At 37.5% G+C, this 25,916-nt stretch overlaps 1 protein-coding gene across 1 annotated transcript in view; it reads left to right on the plus strand.

The window, feature by feature from the left end:
• CEP128 (centrosomal protein 128) overlaps positions 1 to 25,916 on the plus strand; it is a 466,954-nt gene that overhangs the window by 50,693 nt on the left and 390,345 nt on the right. The window contains exons 6-7 of the mRNA XM_018053897.1: positions 3,074 to 3,165; positions 6,245 to 6,317. Of these exons, the coding sequence (XP_017909386.1) occupies positions 3,074 to 3,165; positions 6,245 to 6,317 (165 nt within the window). The remainder of the gene's footprint in view (positions 1 to 3,073; positions 3,166 to 6,244; positions 6,318 to 25,916) is intronic.

Here is a 25,916-nt window from a genome sequence, read left to right on the forward strand (position 1 = left end):
TACGTCAAGACTATATATTGTCACCCTGCTTATTTAACTTATATGCAGAGTACATCATGAGAAACACTAGGCTGGAAGAAGCATAAGCTGAAATCGAGATTGCCGGGAGAAATATCAATAACCTCAGATATGCAGATGACACTACCCTTATGGCAGAAAGTGAAGAGGAACTAAAAAGCCTCTTGAAAGTGAAAGAGGAGAGTGAAAAAGTTGGCTTAAAGCTCAACATTCATAAAACTAAGATCATGGCATCTGGTCCCATCACTTCATGGGAAATAGATGGGGAAACAGTGTCAGACTTTATTTTTTTGGGCTCCAAAATCACTGTAGATGGTGATTGCAGCCATGAAATTAAAAGACGCTTACTCCTTGGAAGAAAAGTTATGACCAACCTAGATAGCATATTCAAAAGCAGAGACATTACTTTGCCAACAAAGGTCCGTCTAGTCAAGGCTATGGTTTTTCTAGTAGTCATGTATGGATGTGAGAGTTGGACTGTGAAGAAAGCTGAGCGCTGAAGAATTGATGCTTTTGAACTGCGGTGTTGGAGAAGACTCTTGAGAGTCCCTTGGACTGCAAGGAGATCCAACCAGTCCATTCTGAAGGAGATCAGTCCTGGGTGTCCACTGGAAGAGCTGATGCTGAAGCTGAAACTCCAATACTTTGGCCACCTCATGCGAGGAGTTGACTCATTGGAAAAGACCCTGATGCTGGGAGGGATTGTGGACAGGAGGAGAAGGGGACAACAGAGGATGAGATGGCTGGATGGCATCACTGACTTGATGGACATGAGTTTGAGTGAACTCCAGAAGTTGGTGATGGACAGGGAGGCCTGGTGTGCTGTGATTCATGGGGTCACAAGAGTCGGACACGACTGAGCGACTGAACTGAGCTGAGGAGATATTGCTGACTTTGACATCTTTGTTTTGGTAGTTTTAAGATTGAGAGCTCACTGTTTGTTAGGATACTTGTTTGTATTTTGTGCTTATTATAGCATAAGATAAAAAGAGAAAAGGACTAAGTCCTTTAGAACACACCTTGTAGAAACTTTTCCTTGACTATTATTTTTTGGTAGTTGCAACTGACTAGTAATGTTGATTATGTGATTAAACCTAGAGCAGAGAACAATATCCTAACGTTACTCACTCTTTCATTTTATTTATTTAGTGCTTCTGTCCTGGGACAGTGCTTGTACTTGGAAACAGTGATGAGCAAAAAACCTTGCCTTTTCATGAAGCTTACAATTTAGAGGGGGAGCTAGATACTAATCAAAAAGTATATAAATACACCCAAAATTATGATCTGAGATGAATGCTATAACAAAAAAAAGCCTAGGGCTGTGGGTGTGTTCTGTAGAGGGACCTACTCCAGTCGGGAAAGCCTTCCGAAAGAAAGGCTGATTAAGCTGAGATTTGAAAGTTGATTAAGAGTCATTTGAGGTACAACAGATAGCTTGGCAGGAGGGAAGAGAGCAGCTACACGTAATTTACAGAAGGCCATGTGGCTAAAGAAGTGTGAAACTGATACTGTGCACAACCATGTAAAGGGGTGACAATAACTCAAAAAATCACCCTGGTTCTAGTGTAGAAAATGAAGTCAGTGTGGACCAACCAGTAGGAAGGATGCTGCTGTGTTCTGGGTGTGAGCTGATGGTCACTTGGATGAAAGTAGATGGAGCTGGAAAGAGGGCGGTAGATTTAAAAACTGTTTGATGGATAAAATGAAAGATCTTGAAGATCAGATGACCATTTGGGAAGGGTGGAAATGAGTGTAAAGGAGGGGTCAAAGATGGGTCCTCGGATTCTGCTTTGCGAAACTGGAAAATCCTGATGGCAAAACCTCAGTGAATGGCCTGTTGCCCGTCTGCTGTGTTAGTGCTGCTCCTTTCACTAGTTCTGCCTTGTTTCAGTCCACGTCTCAGACGACCTGAAGCTCCGCGTGCCTGTGTACTTTCCTAGCGCCCCAGTGCCGTGTTTGTGCTTCTGTTTACATGTCTGTCTCTTATATGAATTCGGAGCCGTTTGTTCCCAGCACAGTTGCTGGCACTCATCTGCTCAGTTTACGTTTGTTGAAAGAATCAATTTGGTATTTCTGCAAGTCTGCATAGCTTAATTTTTTGTTATAAAGTATAGGCTACACATATGTGTATAGCATACCTATTTACCATTAAAAGTACAATAATATGAAAAATCCATGTAACCACCACCCAGACCAAGACATAGAGGATTATAGTACACCCGAAACCTCTTAACACTCCTCGCTTCCCCAAGGGCTGTCAACTATTTTGCTTTCTGTATTAATCATTCTCTTGATTTTTTAAAAATACCATTTTTACTACTTGTATCTTACTTAGTATTGCCTGCATGAAGCTTTATATAGGTGGAATAATGCAGTATATATTTGCTAACATGCCTTTTTCACTTGATGTTTGTTTCGAAGTGTAGCTGGCTTCGATCTTTCATTTTCAGTGCTGTGTGATACTCCCCTGGAGGACTATATTGCAGTTTGTCTCCATTCCATTCTTAATGGACTTTTGTTTTCAGTGTTTCCATCATGAACAATGCTGCTCCACACATTCTTGTCCGTGGTTCCTGGTGCATGTGGGCAAGGGTTTCTTGGCAACATGGGTTGGCACACTGAGGCACATGGTCTGGTTGAATAAAACTTTACTGTAGCACAGTCACGCTCATGTGTTTAATGGCTACTGGTGTGCTGTAAGGGCAGAGTTGAGTCATTGTGACAGACGCCATGTAGCCTGAGAGCCTGAAATATTTGCTGCTGTACTGTTTACAGAAGAAGTTTGTGAACCACTTTTCTAGAGTGTCTGTCAAGAATGAAATATTGCATTATAGAGCATGTAATGGTTAATGTTACATATGGTTTTAAACACTTTTCTTTGGGAAAGAATATTTTATATCTTTTAGAATAGACATTTGTTCTATTATGTCTTGATAACATTATAAAAATTTGTGTACTATTGGAAAGAGGAAGTTCTCCTCTCTTACTTTCAATGAATCTTCATGGAAGAATTCAGCAGAATCCTAAATGGATAACTTTGTTTTGCTGTTTTTAGTTTCATGCTTTTCATCAGTCCCTCCGAGACCTCAGCAGTGAACAAGTTCGCCTTGGAGATGATTTCAACCGGGAACTTGCCAGAAGAAGCCGGTAAAAGCTGAAAATGATTTTTGTTGAGGAATTAATTGTTAGAAGAATAAAACAGGTTCTCTAGTTGACATGTTTACATGAGTTTACAAAAAAAATACTGTGTTTTTATACTCATATTTTAAAGTATACTAATAGAACAGTTCGAAACCCTTTGAATTTGCAATATATCATGACTTAGTATTAGACAAGTTAATTTCATACTTTGAAAACATTTTGTTTTATTACAATGGAATGCTGGCATTATGGAGAGAGATGTTGTTAGATATTAGTAAAGAGGTAAATATGCAAACATTGGGTTAGCTAAAAGGTTCATTTGGGTTTCTCTGTAGTATCTTGTGGAAAAACTCAAATGAACTTTTTGGCTAACCCAGTGCATTGGAGAGAGAGCCCGAGACCAACTGACCAACACTGGAGCAAACATAATGTAGAATTCATCCGTGAATTCTACATGAGCCATTGTAGAATCAGACATTTTATCTTTCAGTTGAAATCTTCAAAGCCCAGTTGTTTACATCTGCCCAGTTTTTGCAATTTTGTTGATTCTGGGTTGTCCCAAAAAGCATCACTTTATTTAAGATTCCTTCTCTGTCTTTATTTTCATCATAAGTAGTGATAGTTGGCTTTCATTTAGAGGCCATATTTTTCTTGCTCTTTTAAAATTTATTTTTAATTAGAGGATAATTGCTTTATAAAATTGTATTGATTTCTGCCATAGATTAACATGAATCAGCCATAAGTATACATATGTCCCCTTTATGAACCTCCCTTCCACCTCCCACCCCATCCCACCCATCTAGATTATCACAGAACACTGGATTTGAGCTCCCTGCGTCATACAGCAAATTCCCACTGGCTATCTAGAGGCCATAGTTTTCAAGAAACATTTTATCCCATTGCAAAAGTCACAATCTGTATACAGCAATGATTAGGGAAAAAAAGGTTAATTGAAATTCATTTACCAAATTCACTTGCTAATTCCTATTCTAGCTAATGAAATCATTCCACATGCCAGTTTTATGTTGCTATAGCAAAAACAGTCAAAGCTATAAATGTTAAATCTATGAATATCAACTGTAGTCTGTGTAAGTTTTCTTCTCTATAAGGAAGGCAGGAGATTTAGTAATAATTAAAGACCTTACTGTTAGCTTATTACTACTGCCACCAGTAAATAGTATTGCACACTTATTTCATGTCAGGTTGATTTAGGTTTATTTCTTAAAACAATTTTATTGAAGTGGTAATTATTGTTTTCCTCATTTTGAAATACGGAAGATTGGTGGGGTAGGTGAAAGTGTTAGCCGCTCAGTCGTGTCTGACTATTTTGAGACTCCATGGACTGTAGCCCACCATGCTCCTCTGTCCATGGGATTCTCCAGGCAAGAATACTGGAGTGGGTTGCCATTCCCTTCTCCAGGGGATCTTTCCAACCCAGGGATTGAACCTGATATCCTGCATTGCAGACAGATTCTTTACTGTCTAAGCCACTAGGGACGCCCAGGGGTAGGTGAGGCATACTCAGGTCAAACTCAGAGTTTGACTTTGGAAATGTTAGGTTTCAGATACCTGTGAGACAGCCAAGTGGAAATGTAAGAAATGCAGCCAGACATTTACTCTGGAACTCCAAGGAGAAGTTTCCATTAGAGAAATTTACAAGTGGTCAGCATAGAGAAGTGGTATTTGAAACTATGATAATGGATGGTATCCAGAGGGAAACTGTAGGGAGAGCATCAAGGACAGTTCTAGGAGGTCCAATATCCAGAAGCCATATAAAGAGAAGAGCTGGCCTGAGGGCAAGAGCTAGTCAGGGATGGGAAATCCAGCAGCATGCAGAACCACAGAAGCCCAGAATGGAGTACAGTGAAGAAAGCCTATCACTTAAGATAGCTTCTTTCTGAGGAATTACTAAGGGCATGCAAGTGAAATAAAATGACAGTTAAGAAAAAGGAAGGTATAGGTTATAAGAAATGGTGAAACTTACTGAGGACTTCAGTGAAAGGAATTCCCAGCATGATAGCCATATAGCAGGTCCAGGAATGAATCACTGAATTAGAGCAGGAAGTAAGTAGCCTTTGAGATGAATGTAGTTAAGAAGAATGGCATAGATTCTTAAAAGATGATTCAGTAATAAGTGGGAGAAAAATATCAATCATGTGTTAATAAGGTCAAAAGATAATGGGAACGCAGAAAAAAACAAAAGTGCCGGAAAGTTAGTGATCCCGGTGGGAAGTTAGTGATTCCGGTAGGAAGCTGACTAAAATGTGAGCATGATAGAATGTAAGGAGAAAGTATTAATTCTCTACAGTGAAGTAGTTCATAATGGGTATAAATATATTAAGTAGGTTATACAGGTGACTAAAAGAACTGAAAATAGTAATAAATTTATCTGAAATTGGAGAGCAGTATTAGTGAGTTAAATATTTCAAAACAGAATTGAAAATATCTAGAGCTGAAAATGATGGCAGTAACCAGCAAAGTAATTAAGAATGTATTAGGCGAGCATGGCTGCCAGTGGGGATTGGAACCAGATAAATGTTGAGAGAGAAAGGGCTCTGCTTTTCTTTGTAAGTTTCCTGTACTATTCGATTATTTGTCATGTGTGTTATTAGTTTGATGGGAAAAAGGTAATGGGAGATAAATCAGTGAGGACGGAGTTTGTACAGTAATCTCAGATGTAATTTGATGATGAATTGCTGGAGAGGATGTGAGATAAGAGTTTTGTCCTCCTTACCTCTTTCATTCTTCTTAATTTAAATTGAGGATTATAGCCTTTTTTTTTTTTTTTTTTTAGTGAAGGTGATGATGTAGTATAGCATTATTTCTCAAAATGTAGTCCCCAGACAGGCAGTGTCAGCATCACCTAGGAATCTGTAGCAATGCCTTCTTGGGCTCCAGTGCAGATCTCCTGACAGATTCTGTGTAACACATCCTCCAGGTGTTTCATATGTTTGCTAATCTCTGAGACCCACTGCCGCAGAGTATTATGTAATAACATATTGTGATCTTGTAAGTATCATGAATTACATATATTTTCTCAAATAGCCGATTTAAATTTTTTCTTGTTGTTTGTTTGTTTGCCTAGGTCAGATGCTGCAACAAGAAGGGCTTTGGAAGAATTGACTGAAAAACTTAATGAAGCCCAAAAACAAGATGTGGTGAGATCTCCTTGTTTATAGAAAGTTTTATTTCATACCCAGGTGCTAGGGTAATTGAGTTGGTCATAATCACAATCAGTGTAATAAAGTTTAACTTTTTGTGTACTATATACCATTTCGTCTAAAATATTCATGAATTTTAGGCATTGAGGCTTGAAATATTTATAGTGGTATTATGTTAGAGATAGAATTAATTTTTAGAGTTTGGTTATGAATATTTTAAAGATATTTTAAACTTTATTGACTCAGTGATGTTGTGCTTTTATTAAATGATATTTGAGAAATACAGACTTTTTTGGTAGTGACTCTGTAGCACTCTGTTAAGTATTTTTAAGTCATCTCACAGAAGCATGGGATCACCACTATTGCAAAGGCCATCTTGCTCTGTTTTTTGTTTGACATGGTGCTGACTGGAAAAAAAAAAAAGAGCCCTAATCTTGAATTTTATTTCAAACTCAGATTGTTGACTCTCATTATTCAGTGATTTCTTTTTGTGAAATCACTATTCTTGTTGGAATTAAGATTAAAAATGAAGTATATATGTGTCCATTTCTTTGCATCATCTTTTTTTTTTTTCTTTTTTCTGGAGAAAAAGTTATCACTAAACTGTTCAGCTGCAAACTTATCCATTTCAGGAGGACTGTGTATTCATTCTTTCATTTACCACAAAGACTTTGAGAGTAGTGGCAAAATTTTCTTTTCTTGTTTTATTAAAATTAAGAGGTTCCTAATAAAAGCAAATAATTTTTCTGCAGTTGTAATCTTTCTCCAGATGTTACTATGTATACAGGTTCTTACATAATATGCTGAACTTATTTTGGAGTTTGAATTTATTGGCCACATATGCTAAGAGATGGATATGCTCTGTTTTCAAAGATATCAACTTAATTTCTCTCATTTTTAGTTTAAAAAGTTTGGAGGGATAATGTACTTACAGGAAAGTGCACTTATTAGTGTATAGCTTGATGAATCTTTACAAGGTAAGCACACTCATGAAACCACAACCCAGATCTAGAAAACAGAACATTGTCAGTGCATATAAGCCTCTTTACTTCCCCTCCCAATCATAATTTTCCTTTTCTGACCATGATTTTGACTTTTGAATCCATAGATTAATTTCACATGATTTAGCTGTTTATATAAATGGAACCATGTAGGCATTTTTTTGGTGTGTGTGTGTCTGATTTCTTTTGCTGATCACGATTGTGATATATCTGGGTGATATGTCATGAACTTGGAGTTTGTTCATGTTTATTGGTCCTTAGTATCGCATTGTATGGATATATTGCAGTTATTTTAACATTTGGTGATAGATATTTGAGTTATCTCAAATTTGGGGCCATTACAAATAATCTACTGTTACCAGTCTATTTTAGTGCACATGTGCTTGTATTTCTGTTGGTATATAACATGGAATGCAGTTGCTAGGTGCCTTCCAGTTGAGTGGATACTGATAGACAGATGTCCAAAGTGGCTTCACTAATTCACACTCCTAGTAGCAGTGTATGAGAAACTGTGTTGTTTCTCAAAGACTTGATATTATTAGTCTTTCATTAGTAGCCATTGTGTTAGGTGCTTACAGTATCTCATCATGGTTCTAATTGGCATTTTCATGATTAATGGTGATCAGCATCTTTTCATGTTTGGCTACTAGCTATTTTCTTTCCTGAAATGCCAGTTCTTTTGCCCACTGTTTTTATAGGGCCGATTGTCTTTTTGTTGTTGATTTGTGGGAGGTTTTAATTTTGTACATGAGCACTTTGTCAGTTATCTGTTTTGCATCTATTGTCTCCCATTCCACAGCTGTTTCTTTTGGGGGGGGGGATTTGTTGTTTTTTTAAAACTCTCTTAATTCGAGTCTTTTGTTAAAATTTACTTTAGTTCATTTTCCATCTTTTTTGGTTAGTGCTTTTTTGACCTATTTAAGGAATTGGTCCTTATTTTAAAATCATGAAAATATTCCCTTATATGATCTTTTGGGAGCATAGTGTTTTACCTTTTACATTAAAATCTATTATGTACTTGAAATTGATATTTGTTTCTGGTGTGAAGCAGAGGTCATACATTTTATATGGATATCCAGTTGGTTCAGTCTCATTTACTGAAAGGACTACCTTTCTCCACTACTTTACAATCCTGTCTTGGTCATAAATAAAATGTTCATATGTGCAGTCATCTGTTTACTGGACTCTCTGTTCAATCATCTGGTTAATTTGTCTATCCCAGTGCTCATATCACACTTTCTTTTTGAATAGAGTTCCTTGTGCTATATCGTGGGTCTTTGTGGATTGTTTTATAAATCGTAGTTTTAAGTTTACATGAACCAGCTGATTCCTCCCTGCCCAACTCATTTTTTTTTTTTTTTTTTTGTAACCGTGAATTTCAATTCTTAATCTGTGAAGCTGTTTCTCTTTGGAAAAAAGTTCATTGGATTCCACCTAGAAGTGATATTGTATGATACTTGTCTTTCCCTGTATCCCTACATCAGTTAATATTATGTGATCATTTCTATTAGCTTGGTGCAGACATATAATAATTGTGGTTTTTGCATTGTTGAAATTTGCCCTTTGATATTGGAATACATTCTTAAATGTGGTTATGTTATATATCATTTTAATGCACATTTATTGCTTTATGTTTCTGTGCTAATGACTTCTTGCTATTTATTTTATATGTATTTTAGACTATGGAAATGATGTTAGACAAAAAGCAAGTTTGAGGGATTTTCTTATTTGAGTTCAAAATGATTATAAAGCAGTGGAGACAACTTGCAACATCAACAACGCATTTGGCCAGGAACTGCTAATGAGCATACAGTGCACTGGTGGTTCAAGAAGTTTTGTGAAGGAGATGAGAGCCTGGAAGATGAGGAGCACAGAGGCCGGCCATTGGAAGTTGACAGTGACCAGCTGAGAGTGATCATCGAAGCTGATCCTTTTTCAACTTCATGAGAAGCTGCTGAAGAACTCAGTGTCGACCATTCTGTGGTTGTTTGACATTTGAAGCAAATTGGAAAGGTGAAAAAGCTTGATAAGTGGGTGCTTCATGAGCTGACCAAAAATCAACAAAATCATCATTTTGAAGTGTTGTCTTTTCTTATTCTGTGCAACATTTTGCTCCTTGGAAGATGAGCTATGACCAACCTAGACAGCATATTAAATAGCAGAGACATTACTTTGCCAACAAAGGTCCATCTAGTCAAACGTATGGTTTTTCCAGTGGTCATGTATGGATGTAAGAGTTGGACCATAAAGAAAGCTGAGTGCCGAAGAATTGATGCTTTTGACCTGTGGTGTTGGAGAAGGCTCTTGAGAGTCCCTTGGACTGCAAGGAGATCCAACCAGTCAGTCCTAAAGGAAATAAATTGTGAATATTCATTGGAAGGACTGATGCTGAAGCTGAAACTCCAACACTTTGGCCATCTCATGCGAAGAGTTGACTCACTGGAAAAGACCCTGATGCTGGGAGGGATTGGGGGCAGGAGGAGAAGGGGACGATAGAGGATGAGATGGTTGGATGACATCACCAACTTGATGGACATGAGTTTGAGCAAGCTCCAGGAGTTGGTAATGCACAGGGAAGCCTGGCGTGCTTCAGTCCTTGGGGTTACAAAGAGTCGGACACGACTGAGCAACTGAACTGAATGCAACAATAATGAACCATTTCTTGATTAGATTGTGACGTGCGACGAAAAGTGGATTTTATGTAACAACCAGCAATGACCAGCTCAGTGGTTGGACTGACAAGAAGCTCCAAAGCGTTTCCCAAAGTCAAACGTGCACCAAAAAAAGGTCATGGCCACTGTTTGGTAGTATGCTACTGGTCTGATCCACTGCAGCTTTCTGAATCCTAGCAAAACCACTACATCTGAGAAGTATGCTCAGCAAATCGATGACATGCTCCAAAAACTGCAGTGCCTGCAGTTGGCATTGGTCGACAGAAAGGGCCCAGTTCTTCTCCAAGACAATGTCTGACTGTACATCACACAACCAGCACGTCAAACGTTGAACAAATTGGACACAAAGTTTTGCCTCATCCATCATCTTCACCTGAGTTCTCAGCAACCAACTACCACTTCTTGCAAGCATCTCAACAACTTTTTTCAGGAAAGATGCTTCCACAACCAGCAGGAGGCAGAAAATACTTTCCAAGAGTTCATCGAATCCTGATGCATGGATTTTTTATGCTATAGGAATAAAGAAATTCATTTCTCATTGGCAAAAATGTGTTGATTGTAATGGTTCCTATCTTGATTAATGAAGATGTGTTTCATCCTAGTTATCATGATTTAATATTCACAGTTCAAAACCACAATTACTTTTGCACCAACCTAATACTTTCTTCCCTGTGGTTGGAAATGGATTTATGTCATCTTTACCTCATGTGAAGAGTTGACTCATTGGAAAAGACTCTGATGCTGGGAGGGATTGGGGGCAGGAGGAGACGGGGATGACAGAGGATGAGATGGCTGGATGGCATCATTGACTGGATGGACGTGGGAGGCCTGGCGTCCTGCAATTCATGGGGTCACAAAGAGTCAGACACGACTGAGCGACTGAACTGAACTGAACTATGTCTGAGTAATAGTGCTTAATATTACACTGTCTTGATATTCCTTTGTGAAAAGTTGTGATATGATAGAGTAAGTCCTTTTACTTTGTTCTTCAAGATTGTCTGGTGTTTTTTACTCTTTGTGTTTACTTTAGAATCAATGTGAAATTGTTTAAAAACTTGCCGGGATCTTGATTGTATTACATTGTAGTCAAACTAATACAGTGTTTATAAGATTTATGCCTTGATTTGATATCTTTATGCTATTTTATAGTGTGTCATTTAACATTTAAAAATTTAACAATCTTTGTTTTTCATTAGGAGAATTTTCCCTATTAATTTCAGTTCAGTCGCCTGGTCGTGTCTGACTCTTTGCAACCCCACGAACTGCAGCACACCAGGTCTCGCTGTCCATCACCAACTCCTGGAGTTTAGCCAAACTCATGTCAATTGAGTCAGTGAGGCCATCAAGCATCTTGTCCTCTGTCATCCCCTTCTCCTCATGCCTTCAATCTTGCCCAGCATCAGGGTCTTTTCAAAAGAGTAAGCTCTTCACATCAGGTGGCCAAAGTATTAGAGTTTCAGCTTCAACATCAGTCTTTGCAGTGAACACCCAGAACTGATCTCCTTTAGGATGGACTGGTTGGATCTCCTTGCAGTCCAAGGGACTCTCAAGAGGCTTCTCCAACACCACAGTTCAAAAGTATCAATTCTTTAGCACTCAGCTTTCTTTATAGTCCAACTCTCACATCCACACTTGACTACTGGAAAAACCATAGCCTTGACTAGACAGACCTTTGTTGGCAAAGTAATGTCTGCTTTTTAATATGCTGTCTAGGTTGGTCATAACTTTCCTTCCAAGGAGTAAGCATCTTTTGATTTCATGGCTGCAGTCACCATCTGCAGTGATTTTGGAGCCAAAAAAAAAATAACGTCCCTCACTGGGAGGGAACCTCCCCCCAACCCCCGCCCCCGCCCCGAGGGCACAGCATGTACAAATGTCACTCATGTACCATTACACTTCCATTACTTTTGTGTTTTGGATGATGTCTGTAGAACAGTAAATATCTTTCTAAATATTGGGTGTAGTTTTAATTAATTTAGTTTGCCTTGTTTCTGCTTTGTACTCTGTTGACTGATTTTTATTAGCTGTAATATTAGATTGTCACTGACCTCCTTTTCTCCATTTGAGAATGCTGCAGCTGACAGTACTTCACAGAATCACTTTTTCTGTTGTTGTTTTAATACTTGCTATTTAGAAAGTCCTTGACAGTTTTCCCTTGTTACCTCTAATTTTCGTGAAAAGATCTCTAGTCTTTCCCTTTCTGTTGTTTTCCTCTATTTCTTTCACTGATCATTGAAGAAGGCTTTCTTATCTCTCCTTGCCATTCTTTGGAGCTCTGCATTCAAATGGGTATATCTTTCCTTTTCTCCTTTGCTTTTCACTTCTCTTCTTATCAGAGCTATTTGTAAGGCCTCCTGAAATAGCCAGTTTGCTGTTTTGCATTTCTTTTTCTTGGGGATGTTCTTACTCCCTGTCTCCTGTACAGTGTCATGAACCTCTGTCCATAGTTCATCAGACACTCTATCAGATCTAGTCCCTTAAGTTTTATATTTCACTTCCACTGTATAACCATAATGGATTTGTTTTGGGTCATACCTGAATGGTCTGGTGGTTTCCACACTTCCTTCAATTTCAGTCTGAATTTGGCAATAAGGAGTTCATGATCTGAGCCACAGTCAGCTCCTGGTTTTGTTTTTGCTGACTATATAGAGCTTCTCCATCTTTGGCTTCAAAGAATGTAATCAGTCTGATTTCGGTGTTGACCATCTGGTGATGTCCATGTGTAGAGTCTTCTCTTGTGTTGTTGGAAGAGGGTGTTTGCTATGATTGGTACCTTCTCCTAGCGAAATTCTGTTAGCCTTTGTGCTGCTTCATTCTGTACTCCAAGGCAAATTTGCCTGTTATTCCAGGTGTTTCTTAACTTCCTACTTTTGCATTCCAGTCCCCTATAATGAAAAGGACATCTTTTTTAGGTGTTAGTTCTAAAAGGTCTTGTAGGTTTTCATAGAACTGTTCAACTTCAGCTTCTTCAGCATTACTGATTGGGGCATAGGCTTGGATTACCATGATATTGAATGATTTGCCTGGAAACCGAACAGAGATCATTCTGTCATTTTTGAGATTGCATCCAAGTACTGCATTTCTGACTCTCTTGTTGACTGTGAGGGCCACTCTGTTTCTTCTAAGGGATTCTTGCCCACAGTAGTAGATATAATGGTCATCTGAGTTAAATTCACCCATTGCAGTCCATTTTAGTTTACTGATTCCTAAAATGTTGATGTTCACTCTTGCCATCTCCTGTTTAACCACCTCCGATTTGCCCTGATTCATGGACCTAACTTTCCCGGTTCCTATGCAATATGGCTCTTTACAGCATTGGACTTTGCTTCCCTACTATTATTTTAAATTTTTCCTATTACATTTAATGTAAATATTGATTTAGTTTGTATAAATCTACCATCTTACTCTTTGCTTTCTGTTGGTTCCACTTCTGATGTTTAAAAATTTTTTTTTTTTGTCCTTTGGATTGATTAGTTTTCGTTTTCCATATTGCTAATTATACCTTGTTTTGTTACTCTTTTTGTAGTTAATGAAGGGATTAAAACATGCATCCTAAATTTATCAAATCTATATAAAGTAGCACTTTAAGATCTTCCCAGGAAATGCAGTACTTAGGAAATTCTAACCCCATTAATCTCACTCTCCACTTTTCTGTTACTATCATATCTTTTAATTTTGTATTTCATTGAACTACATCAGTCAGTTTGTTGCTCAGTTGTGGCTGAGTCTTTGCGACCGCATGGACCGCAGCACAGTAAGCCTCCCTGTCGATCACCAACTCCTGGAGTTTACCCAAACTCATGACAGTTGAATCGGTGATGCCATCCAGCCATCTCATTTTCTGTCATCCCCTTCTTCTCCCACCCTCAATCTTTCCCAGCATCACAGTCTTTTCCAATGAGTCAGTTCTTCGCCAGAGAACTCTGGTGGCCAGAGTTGGAGTTTCAGCTTCAGCATCAGTTCTTCAAATGAATATTCAGGACTAATTTCCTTTAGGATGGGCTGGTTGGCTATCCGTGCAGTCCAAGGGACTCTCAATAGTCTTTTCCAACACCACAGTTCAAAAGCATCAATTCTTCAGCACTCAACTTTCTTTATAGTCCAGCTCTCACATCCATACATGACTACTGTATGAAAAACCATAGCTTTGACTAGACGGACATTTGTTGGCAAAGTAACGTCTCTGCTTTTTAATATGCTATCTAGGTTGGTCATAACGCTTCTTTCAAGGAGTAAATGTCTTTTAATTTTTATTTTATATAGATTGTTCTTTTAGATTTATCCTTATATTTATTTTTCTTTGATTTACACTCTTTCTATATTTTTTATTCCTTTCTGCATCTCTGAGATTCTACATGTGCCTTAGGAACACACTTTGAAATTTACTTTAGAGTGAATCTGCATATACCAAACAGAATTCCATTTAGAATTTTATTTAGAGTGGGTCTTTTGGTGACAGATCCTGTCTATATTTGTCTGAAAGTGACTTTAGTTCACTTTCTTTGTTGAAAGGAATTTTCACTAGATATAAAATTGTAGATAGGTGGTTGTTTCTCCATTCTGTACTTTGCAGATAACATTTTTATCATTTTTTGAGTTCTGTTGTTTCTGTTGAGAAGTCAGCCGTTTGTCTTAGTGGTGCTTTTTCGGAGGATAATATGCATTTTTTCTTTAATTGCTTTTGAATTTTTCCTGTTTTTGATTTTCTACAGTTTTACTAGTTGTGTTCTATTGATTTGTTGTTTGATGATTATAGTTGTGTTGACTTCCCCGGTGACTCAGACGATAAAGCCTCTGCCTACAATGCGGGAGACCTGGGTTCAATTCCTGGGTCGGGAAGTTCAGCTGGAGAAGGAAATGGCAACCCACTCCAGTATTCTTGCCTGGAAAATCCCATGGGCGGAGGAACTTGGTAGGCTACAGTCCATGGGGTTGCAAAGAGTTGGACACGACTGAGCAACTTCACTTGTCTTTTTAAAAGTTATTTTTGCCTTACTCTCTGTCTCTTCTTTGTAGACCTCACATTTCATGTAATGTTAGAGTTTTTCAGTCAATCCTTTTTGTCTCTTAGGTTCATTTTCTATAATTTTAGAAATTTGTTTCTCCACTCTTTATTTTGAATGTTTTCTGCTGATCTTTCATTTCGTTCCTTTCTTTGGGTAAATCAAATCTGTCAGACTCACCTATTGATTTTTATTTTTAGTCGTCACACATTTCATTTCTAGAATTTTTATTTCTCTTCTGTTTACTTTGTAGTTTTTTTTTGCCAAAATCCTCAAACTATATACTTTTGTCTCATAACTCCCTTGTTTGTACCTTTTATAGGTCTGTTTCTGTTACCTCTTATTTTTCTTGGATTTTGATCACATTGTTTTTGCCTTCTTTTTCGTTTTGATTGGTTATTTGTGATGACAGAAATATTCATCTCTTCAAAGAAATCTTGCATGGGTAGTTTGATAATTATTATATATGAAAGGACATGTTTCCTTTTTGTTAGATTTGACTAGGGGCAATAGCAATCATGAATTACCTTATCATTTATTGTTGAGATATTTCAGTGTTACACTTCAGTGCCAGGTTTCAGCTATTTTTGATTCATCCTTAATGCTTGTATATAGTCCTTCAGGATTCCAGTCCAAAGTTCTGGGGTGTGGGGATAGTGTAAGTTTAACCCTTCCTTGAAAGGGTTATCAACTTGTTTTTCTTCATTTTCAGAAATAGGCTGATATTTAAGAGAGAGAAGATAGACTGACCTCTTGGGTTTCTTTTTTATCCTGCATCTCGGTCTCGTCTGACTTTATCTCTTAAGCTTTCTAGTGCCTTAAAACAGATACTAAAGTAGTAGTTTTTGCTATTTAAGTTATTTTCAGTGGGAGAATTGGTCTGACTTAGTCTATCAGGCTTCCCTGGTGGCTCAGATGGTAAAGACACTGCCTTCAATGTAGGGCACGCAAGTTCAATCCCTGAGTCAGGAACATTCCCTGCAGAAGGGGAGGGCAACCCACTCCAGTATTCTTGCCTGGGAAATCCCATGGAAGAGGAGTCTGGTGGGCTACAGTCCATGGGGTTGCAAAGAGTTGGACATGACTGAACAACTAACACACACGTCTGATCTATCATTTTTAGCAGTGAAACTCCTGGAATCTTTTTATTTCTATCAAGTTCCATTACTGTGTTTGCTGTTTTTATTGTACATGATTTTACCAAGTTTTTCAGCTGAGTCTTCCTTTACTTGCTACATAGGTGCATAACTTGTGAGCATGCTTTTTATAAGAACTTTGATCCAAATTCAAATATTCTTATTGTTCTGAGATCCTTGTAGATCTGAGTAAGCCATGGACATACCCAGTTGTCATGCTAGTTTGTTACATTGTTAGACAAGTGGGATAGTTTGGAGTTTGAAATGCTAATTTGCACAATGCACCTTACATTTGCTAAGTTTCACCTTTCGCCGTTTTATAAAAAAAAGCCATAATGAACCAAGTTACTGTGTTTATATTTCTTTCATATAGCAAATAAAATTATCAAGTATTATCTATATAGTGTAGAATGTTAACATGGAGCTAAACTATAACCACCGAGTTTGAAGTTAACAGCTGAATTCAAAGAATGTCTGAGTTCTCTCATCATTACCATGTATCAAGAATTACTCCGTGTTAGATAAAAGCTATAACTGGGCAGCTAGATGTCACACCTCACTACTGCTTAGCTCATTGGTGTGATTGGTTTATACAACTTGACTATTTACTGAGCTACCCAGTGGGCCCACCTCATCAGGGCACATCCTTTTATGTTGTCAAAACTTAGGAAATTGTACATACCTAATTGTGCACTCTTTTGAATTTTTTATCTGCCGTTTCCTCCCATCAAGTTGTGATGTTACAGCTTGTTTTGTGCTTTCTGTAATTTGCTTTCAAAGCAGATTTGTCTCATAACTGTGCAGATCCTCTCAAACTTCGCTTGGTTGTATGTAGTTCTGATTAAGAAACAGTTGTCTAATGCAAAGCTTAAAAAATAATATGTTGAATTTTAGAAGGTCTTCTGAAGGCCACATGATGTTTACTTTCAGTTTGTGCAAGGCTTAGTATAGATTTTGTGACTCATCCCAGTTGAAGTCAGAGTTTACATTTTGTAACAGTTTGACACACTGTGTTGTATTTGTGAATTAATGATAGCCTGTCTCAGGGAAGATTCAGTTTTGTTGTCTGAGCATTAAACTTCTCAGAGGCTGCAACCTGTGTCCCCATCTCCAGATTTAAGTTTAAAATAAGATTACCAAAGTGATGCACATTCACTGTGGAAACCTTTTAAATATTGTCAAGTACATAAAGAAAAATGACTGACTGCTCCTGTCGTCTACCAATTTCAATTTCTTTTGGTAACTGCTTTTAATCACATTTATTGTGCATTATTCTGAGGCTACAGTTGTTTATCATGCATTTTTCTCAGTAACTGAAATATATCTTGAAAGTTTATAGAACACATTTTTGTTTGAGCGGCAGAAAGTATTAGTTCCTATAGCACATGCCAAGATCTAATTTGTTAATCCTTTGGGTGTCATAAATTTTTGTTTGTTTGTTTTCAAACTGCCCATTTCAAGGGGAATATTATTTTAGCATGATGTTATGGGAAATATTTTCTGTCAACACTTAATCGTGATAATAAACAATATTTTGTGTGCATCATACCATAGGAGAAATTTTAGTCCATTAGTTATCTGGGCTTTATCTGGCTGAGTGTGATAGGAGTGCATATTAAGTTTGATTATTTAAAAACATTTTTATTTTGATTTCTGTAGGAAGGCCACTAAATTGGAAATGTAAACATGGATCCAGCAGCTTATGAGTTAATTATTAATCAAACTCTAAGAACTCCCCCAATACTGCATTTAGAATAAAATAGTTATTGAGAGATTACAATGGCAGCGTGTATAACTAATACTTACTGAAGTGGATTTTAAGCCAGCAGATATTATTAAAGATCTGAGGAATCAACATATTGAAACGCCAGAATACAATCCTGTGAATAGAATGCTTTTGCTGTTGTTTCCTCTCTCTTCATTAAAATGCTGACTTTAAAAGCTGTCCTAACTTTCATTGTTATCCTGCTTTTTTTACAGCTAAATTTAGAGATTCAGGACATTTTGATATCTTGGCAGTGAATTTGACTGATTAATATGGACTCTGGTGAAAAAGAATTTTTCAGTGTTAGGCTTTTCCCTTAGGTCTCAGAAATAGAAAATAAATGTGGAGTGGCAATAATGCATGTAGTCCTTATAATCTTATTATTGGGAATTATCTTATCTTTCAAAAGTTATAAATGTATGCTGTGTTGTAAGGTACAAAGCCTGTGCCATTCTGTTTAGAACTGTTTATGTTTGCTCTTCCTTTGGTCTTCTCTGTCTCAGGAAAGTGTGTAACAATCTACCTAGCAGTCACCTAGGATTCACTCTAGATCTTGTTTTTCATACCACACTTCCAATCCATTATCAAATTTTGTCATTTTTAATTCTTGCAGTCTTGCTCAATTCCGTCTATATCATCTAATACTTCCGTTCAGTCACTTTTATTGAGTTTACTGCAGTGGAATGCATTGAACTTGGTCTTTTGCCTCTTACAGTTGTCCATATCCGTACTGACAGTTCCCAGGTGATTTTTATTTTATTTTTTGGCCATGCCGAGAAGCTTGTGAGATTTTAGTTCCCCAACCAGGGATTGAACCTGGGCCTGCAGTAGTGAGAGCACAATGTCCTGACCACTGGACTGCCAAGGAATTCTCCCAAGTGATTTTTAAAAGTAGTCATCACAGTGAATTTCTCTAATGCTTTTTAAAACCCTCCCTGAGATTATTCTGTTTCAAATGATTTACCATAGGCTATATTGCCTGCATTATCTGGCTTTCTCTAGGTTCCTTGGTTTTGCCAAACTCATTCCTACATTTTGGTCTTTGCATTGGCTTCTCTTTTCCCGTTGTTTTGCGCGGCTGGCTCCCTTTTGTCACTCAAGTCTTCTGTTGATAGCCACCGCCTCTAGGGGGGCCGCTCTTACTCCCCCTTTGTTGTCATTGTCAGCAATTAGCGTAGTGAAAACACTTCTGTATACTGCCTTTTTCACTTAATATATTTTTGATATTGTTCCATATTAGTATTTCATGAGCTTCCTAATTCCTTTCTTTTAATATTTAAAGCATTCCATTGAATGTCCCATAATTTATTTAACCAGTCTTATACTGATGGACATTTAGGTGGTTTAAATCTTTTGCTTTTATCCACAGCACTGCAGTTATTGATCTTGAACATGCACTGTTTTTCACATGGGAAAGTAAATTGGTAGAATAAATTTCTAAGAGTGGATTTATAAGATTAAAGTTTATGTGCATTTGTAATTTGTTGCATATTGCTCAATTTTATAATTAGTATTTTGAATGTCCTCTTCTAATACTTTAATCTGAGAATTAACATTTATCTTACTCTTTTCCAAAAGGGATGAAATGTGGCTTACCTTAAAACTGCAATATGCGTGGATATGTTTTTCTAATTGGCCCATTGTACTGAGTTCCTTCTTTCCTTTAGCATCAGATCCCCATCTTCCTCTTCTTATGAGCCTATTCCCCACCCCCAGCAGTTTTATCCAGGCCCGTGATGACTCAGGTAGAGATGACATATCTTAGATTTCCTACGTGTCTAAATTGTGACCATGTGACTGACTAGGTGTGAGTAAAAGTGGTACGTGCACCTTTTGGGTTGTCTCCTTGAAAACAAAGCCACTTGACTGAGACTTCCTCTGTCTGTATATGAATTGAAATGGGGTTGTAGCACTGACCCAGCTTAAACCATGCAGGTGAGGATAACAGTCTGGGGGCGACGGAGTAACAGATGGAAGGAATCTAGATCTCTGAATGACCTTAGGGAAGAGAGTGGCCTGACAGCTTAATCTTACTTTCTTCTGGGCAGTAAGATGAGAGAGAAAGAAACCCTTATCTTATTTGAGCTGATGTGTATTTGATCCTTTGTACCCTAACTGATGTAGAATATAACATAGAAAGAGATGAGAAAGAATAGACAAAGAGATGAGAAAGAATAGACAAAGAGAAAACTGGAGCTATCCAAATGTATGTTTTAGGTCCTTGATTGTTGCTGACTTAGTTGGAGTTGAGTAACTCAATACAAATATTAACAGTAGAAAAAGGAAAATATTTTGAGCATATTAATCTCTCTGGATGATTAGATCTAGATACTTTGGTAGCCCTATAGGATGATTATAATTTTGTTGTTTTTAGTCACTTAGTCATGTCCAGCTATTTGCAACCCTGTGGACTGCAAGATTGCTCAAATTCATATCCATTGAGTCGATGATGCCATCTAACTATCTTGTCCTCAGTCATCCCATTCCCCTCTTGCCTTCAATCTTTCCCAGCATCAGGGTCTTTTCTAATGACTCTGCTCATTCCATCAGGTGGCCAAAGTATTGGAGTGTCAGCTTTAGCATCAGTCCTTCTAAAGAATATTCAGGATTAATTTCCTTTAGGATTGACTAGTTTGATCTCCTTGCAGTCCAAAGGCTCTCAAGAGTCTTCTCCAACACCACAGTTCAAAAACATCAATTCTTTGGCACTCAGGCTTCTTTATGGTCTGGCTCTCATATCTGTACTTGACAACAGGAAAAACCATAGCTTTGCCTATACAGATTTTGTTGGCAAACTAATGTCTCTGCTTTTTAATGTGCTGTCTAAGTTTGTCATAGCTTTTCTTCTAAGGAGCAAGTGTCTTTTAATTTCATGGCTGCAGTCACCATCTGCAGTGATTTTGGAGACCAAGAAAATAAAGTCTGTCACTGTTTGCATTGTTTCCCCATCTGTTTGCCATGAAGTGATGGACCAGATGCCGTGATTTTAGGTTTTTCAATGCTGAGTTTTAAGCCAGCCTTTTCACTCTCTTCTTTCACCTTCATCAAGAAGCATTTAGTTCCTCTTCACTTTCTGCCATTAGGGTGGTGTCATCTGCATTTCTGAGGTTGTTGATATTTCTCCCAGCAGTCTTGATTCCAGCTTGTGTTTCATCCAGCACGGCATGTGCTCTGCATATAAGTGAAATAAGCAGGGTGACAATATACAGACTTGACGTACTCCTTTCCTGATTTGGTATCAGTCCGTTGTTCCATGTCCAGTTTTAACTGTTGCTTCTTGACCTGCATGCAGGTTTCATAGGAGGCAGGTCAGGTGATCTGGTATTCCAGTCTCTTGAAGAATTTTCCACAGTTTGGTGTGATCCACACAGTCAATGAAATTCATAAAATAGTTTGTGTGTTTATTCAGTTTCAATCATGCTAGTTTGTGTATATGTTTTATTTTTTTCTCAGTACTGTTTGGCTATTTCTCAATACTGACCAGCTACCTGTCTATTTAAAAATCCCTCTACCATGGATGAAGTGGGGGTCTTAATAATTAGAAATGGAGAAGAAAATTATGTGAAGTGGATAGAAATTTTGTGGATGAAGTAGAAAAAGCATATATATGTATATTTTTTTCTTCTTCGTAAGACTCTAGTTTATTTCTCAGGTGAGGATTTATTTGAAAATCAATTAAAAAGTTACATTAGTTAACTATCTATGGCTGCATAATAAATCTCCCAAAACATAGTGGCTTTAAACCTTTATTATTTCACAGTTAATATGGATTAGGAATTCAGGTGTGGCTCTGGGTCTTTCACAGGCTACGGTCATCTCAAGGCTTCACTAGAATGGATCTCCTTCCTTGCTCATTTGGTTCCTTTTAGGTTACTGGATTGAAGCATCAGGCCTCATGCACTGTTGGTCAGAGACCTCTTTTGTTTCTTTGACATGTGGTCTCGGCACAAAGCATTTCAGCACATGGCAGCTTGCCTCTTTAGAGCAAGCAAGTGAGAAGTGAAAACATGCTATTAAGTTGAAAGTTAATTTATTGTTCCCTAATTGTTGAAGTGACACTTCATCACTTTTGTCACATTCTATTCACTAGAAGGAAGTACTAGGGCCAGCCCACACTCAAGGGGAGGAAGTTATTACCAGTGTATGAACACCAGGAAGCAGAGACAGTTGAAACCCTGTCAGAAACTGCCTAACACGACAATTATTTCAAAACGGAGAGTCCTTCAAATATGGTACCTCAGTCTCATTTCATGTACCAGTTATGGTAGTAAGGTAGATAATGGCTAAATAATCTTGGGTTTTGATTTTGGTATTTAGTTACTTGAATTGCTTACATTTTGATAGGATGCTAATATAGGCACAGCCTGCTTACTTGAAGTACATCAGTTGTTCAACTCATTGAATTTAATTAGAAAATTTCTAATTACTCATTTAGTGTCAGTCTTCAATGGATAAAAGTTATTGAAAGGTAGGGTCTGTGCATACATCCGTGTATTGCTGTATCTCTAACCTCTGCCTAGCATTAAGCTGGAACAAATTAGTGTCTGTGTATTCTTACTGAATGAATGAGTGTGTGAAAATGGAGCTGAGAATTACAGATGCTGCTGAAAAAGGAGACTTGTATTGGAATCAGTTTTCTCATTAGTTTGTTTTGTGATTCATGGTTAATACCTTGCTTCATCGCCTCGGTCTTTTTAGAATTAAAAATTTGGGTAAAAGTTCAAAATTCTGTCAAGTCCATATTTAAAAAAATTTTTTTGACTCATACCTTTTGCCTTAATAATTCTACATAAAGCTTGTGTTTTGAGTTTACAAAAATAATCTTATACAGGCATATCTGTCACAACATGTGCCAGTAAAAATAAATTACAGTTATCCCATTATAAACGGAATTATTTTAATCAGTGGACAGAAAACTATAGCTTTGCTAAAAATCAGGATATAGATTTGTTGTCATGGAAATTTATCCATGATATGTGAACTGCAAAAAGAAAAAAATATGTATATATGTATATATACACTGTATGTATATATATATATATATATAAACTGAAAAAATTTACAAAGCTCTAATATCCCAATTTTTGTTTAAAAATTTAAATGAAATGGAATTATGTTTGACTAGTCATATACATATGCATAGAAAGATTTCTTGGGAGTATACAACAAAATACTTAATGTTATTTTTCTTCTGATAGATGATATTAACAGATTAAAAACTTTTTTATCATTCTATCTTATTTGTTTATTTTTAATTGTGAAATATATATAACATGAAATTTGTCGTCTTACCCATTTTTAAGTGTTCAGTTCGTTAGTGTTATGTGCTTTCGCGGTTGTCCAACCAGATACAGAAGTCTCTTCATCTTACGAAACTGGAGCTGCACCCGTCAAACAGCAGCTACTTATTCCTCCTTCCCCCAGGCCCCTGCACCCACCACTGTACAGGGACAGTTGAGTTGCTTCTGCCTTTTGGCTGTTGTGAGTAATGCTGCCACGAACATGGGTATACAAATAATCTCTTTGAGACCCGGATTTCGCTTCTTTTGGGTGTATGCCTAGAAATGCAGTTGCTGAATCATGTGGTAACTCTACTCTTTCTTTTTTAAGCAGCCGCTGGACTGTTTTCCATAGTGGCCCCACACTTGCGCACCCCACCAGCAGTGGGGGTTTCATTTTCCCCGCAGCCTCCCCGACATTGTTTTCTGGTTTTTGTTGATAATCGCCATCCTAATATGTTTGAGATCATTCCCTATTATTTATTTTTAATATGTGTTGGTATTACTTTTCATATTGAGTGAGCAACAAAAGTATTACCACTTGTAAAAATAGAATGAATTAGCTTTATTTTTTTTTGATTTATTTTTAATATTGTTTCTGTAACAGCAAGTACTGCCTTTATTTCAGATGCAGTAGTAAATTGTTGGGATATTAGTGTTGATTGCTAGAATAAATTAGAAGCCTGATGCTAAAGGTGTTTTGAGGTTTTAGTAAAGTACTCTGAATATCATATATATATTAATTATATATATATAATTGCTTATATATATCTTAATTGCTCTTGAGCACTCAAAGTTGGAAACCCAAGACTTACCAGTCTTAGTAAATGTTAACTACTAATTTTTGATGGAATATTTTTGCTTAACCTTTATGACTAATTGAACTTATGTTTGCCAGGTCTTTTCAAAAAATAACCTGATTTGAGGTATAGTTTACCATAAAATTAATCTGCTTTAAGTGTGCAATTAAATAATTTTTAGTAGATGTACTGAGTTATGCACCTATCACCATAATCTAGTTTTGTGTCTGTTTGTTCAGTCGCTAAGTTGTGTCCAACTCTTTGTGACCCTGTAGATTGTAGCAGTCAGGTTCCTCTGTCCTTCACTGCCTCCTAGAGTTTGCACAAACTCATATCCATTGAGTCCTTGAGGCTCTCTAACCATCCTATCCCCTGCCACTCCCTTTGGCTTCAATCTTTGCTGGCATCAGGGTCTTTTCCATTGAGACAACTCTTTGCATCAGGTGGCCAAATTATTGGAGCTTCAGCATCAGTCCTTTTAGCAACTTTTGAGGGTTGATTTCCTTTAGGATTCACTGGTTTGATCTCCTTGCAGTCCAAGGGACTCTCTAGAGTGTTCCCCAGCACCACAGTTCAAAAGCATCAGTTTTTTGGTGTTCAGCCTTCTTTATGGTCCAACTTGCCCATCCGTAAATGACTACTGGAAAAGCCACAGCTTTGACTGTACAGACCTTTGTCAGCAAAGTGATGGCTCTGCTTTTTAATACACTGTTCAGGTTAGTCATAGCTTTTCTTCCAAGGAGCAAGAGTCTTTTAATTTCATGACTGCAGTCAACATCCACAGTGATTTTGGAGTGTAAGAAAATAAAATCTGTCACTGTTTCCACTTTTTCCCCTTCTATTTGCCATAAAGTGATGGGGCCAGATGCCATGATCTTAGTTTTTTGAATGCTGAATTTTTTTCTTAATTTAAATTTTTATTTTTACTTTATTTTACTTTACAGTACTATATTGGTTTTGGCATACATTGACATGAATCCGCCACAGGTGTACATGAGTTCCCAAACACGAACCCCCCTCCCACCTCCCACCCTGCATCATCCCTCTGGATCATCCCCGTGCACCAGCCCCAAGCATCCTGCATCCTGCATTGAACATAGACTGGCGATTTGTTTCTTACATGATAGTATACATGTTTCAGTGCCATTCTCCCAAATCATCCCACCCTCTCCCTCTCCCTCTGAGTCCAAAAGTCTGCTCTACACATCTGTGTCTCTTTTGCTGTCTTGCATACAGGGTCATCATTACCATCTTTCTAAATTCCATATATATGTGGTAGTATACTGTATTTGTGTTTTTCTTTCTGGCTTACTTCACTCTGTATAATCGGCTCCAGTTTCATCCACCTCATTAGAACTGATTCGAATGTATTCTTTTTAATGGCTGAGTAATACTCCATTGTGTATATGTACCACAGCTTTCTTATCCATTCATCTGCTGATGGACATCTAGGTTGTTTCCATGTCCTGGCTATTATAAACAGTGCTGCGATGAACATTGGGATACATGTGTCTCTTTCTATTCTGGTTTTCTCAGTGTGTATGCCCAGCAAAGAAGAATGGAACTGGAGGAATCAGCTTGCCTAACTTCAGGCTCTACTGCAAAGCCACAGTCATCAAGACAGTATGGTACTGGCACAAAGACAGACATATAGATCAATGGAACAAAATAGAAAGCCCAGAGATAAATCCACACACATATGGACACCTTATCTTTGACAAAGGAGACAAGAATATACAATGGAGTAAAGACAATCTCTTTAACAAGTGGTGCTGGGGAAACTGGTCAACCACTTGTAAAAGAATGAAACTAAATCACTTTCTAACACCACACACAAAAATAAACTCAAAATGGATTAAAGATCTAAACGTAAGACCAGAAACTATAAAACTCCTAGAGGAGAACATAGGCAAAACACTCTCAGACATAAATCACAGCAG

Source organism: Capra hircus, chromosome 10 (assembly GCF_001704415.2).
Source record: "Capra hircus breed San Clemente chromosome 10, ASM170441v1, whole genome shotgun sequence".
In the NCBI taxonomy this organism is placed as follows: Eukaryota; Metazoa; Chordata; class Mammalia; order Artiodactyla; family Bovidae; genus Capra; species Capra hircus.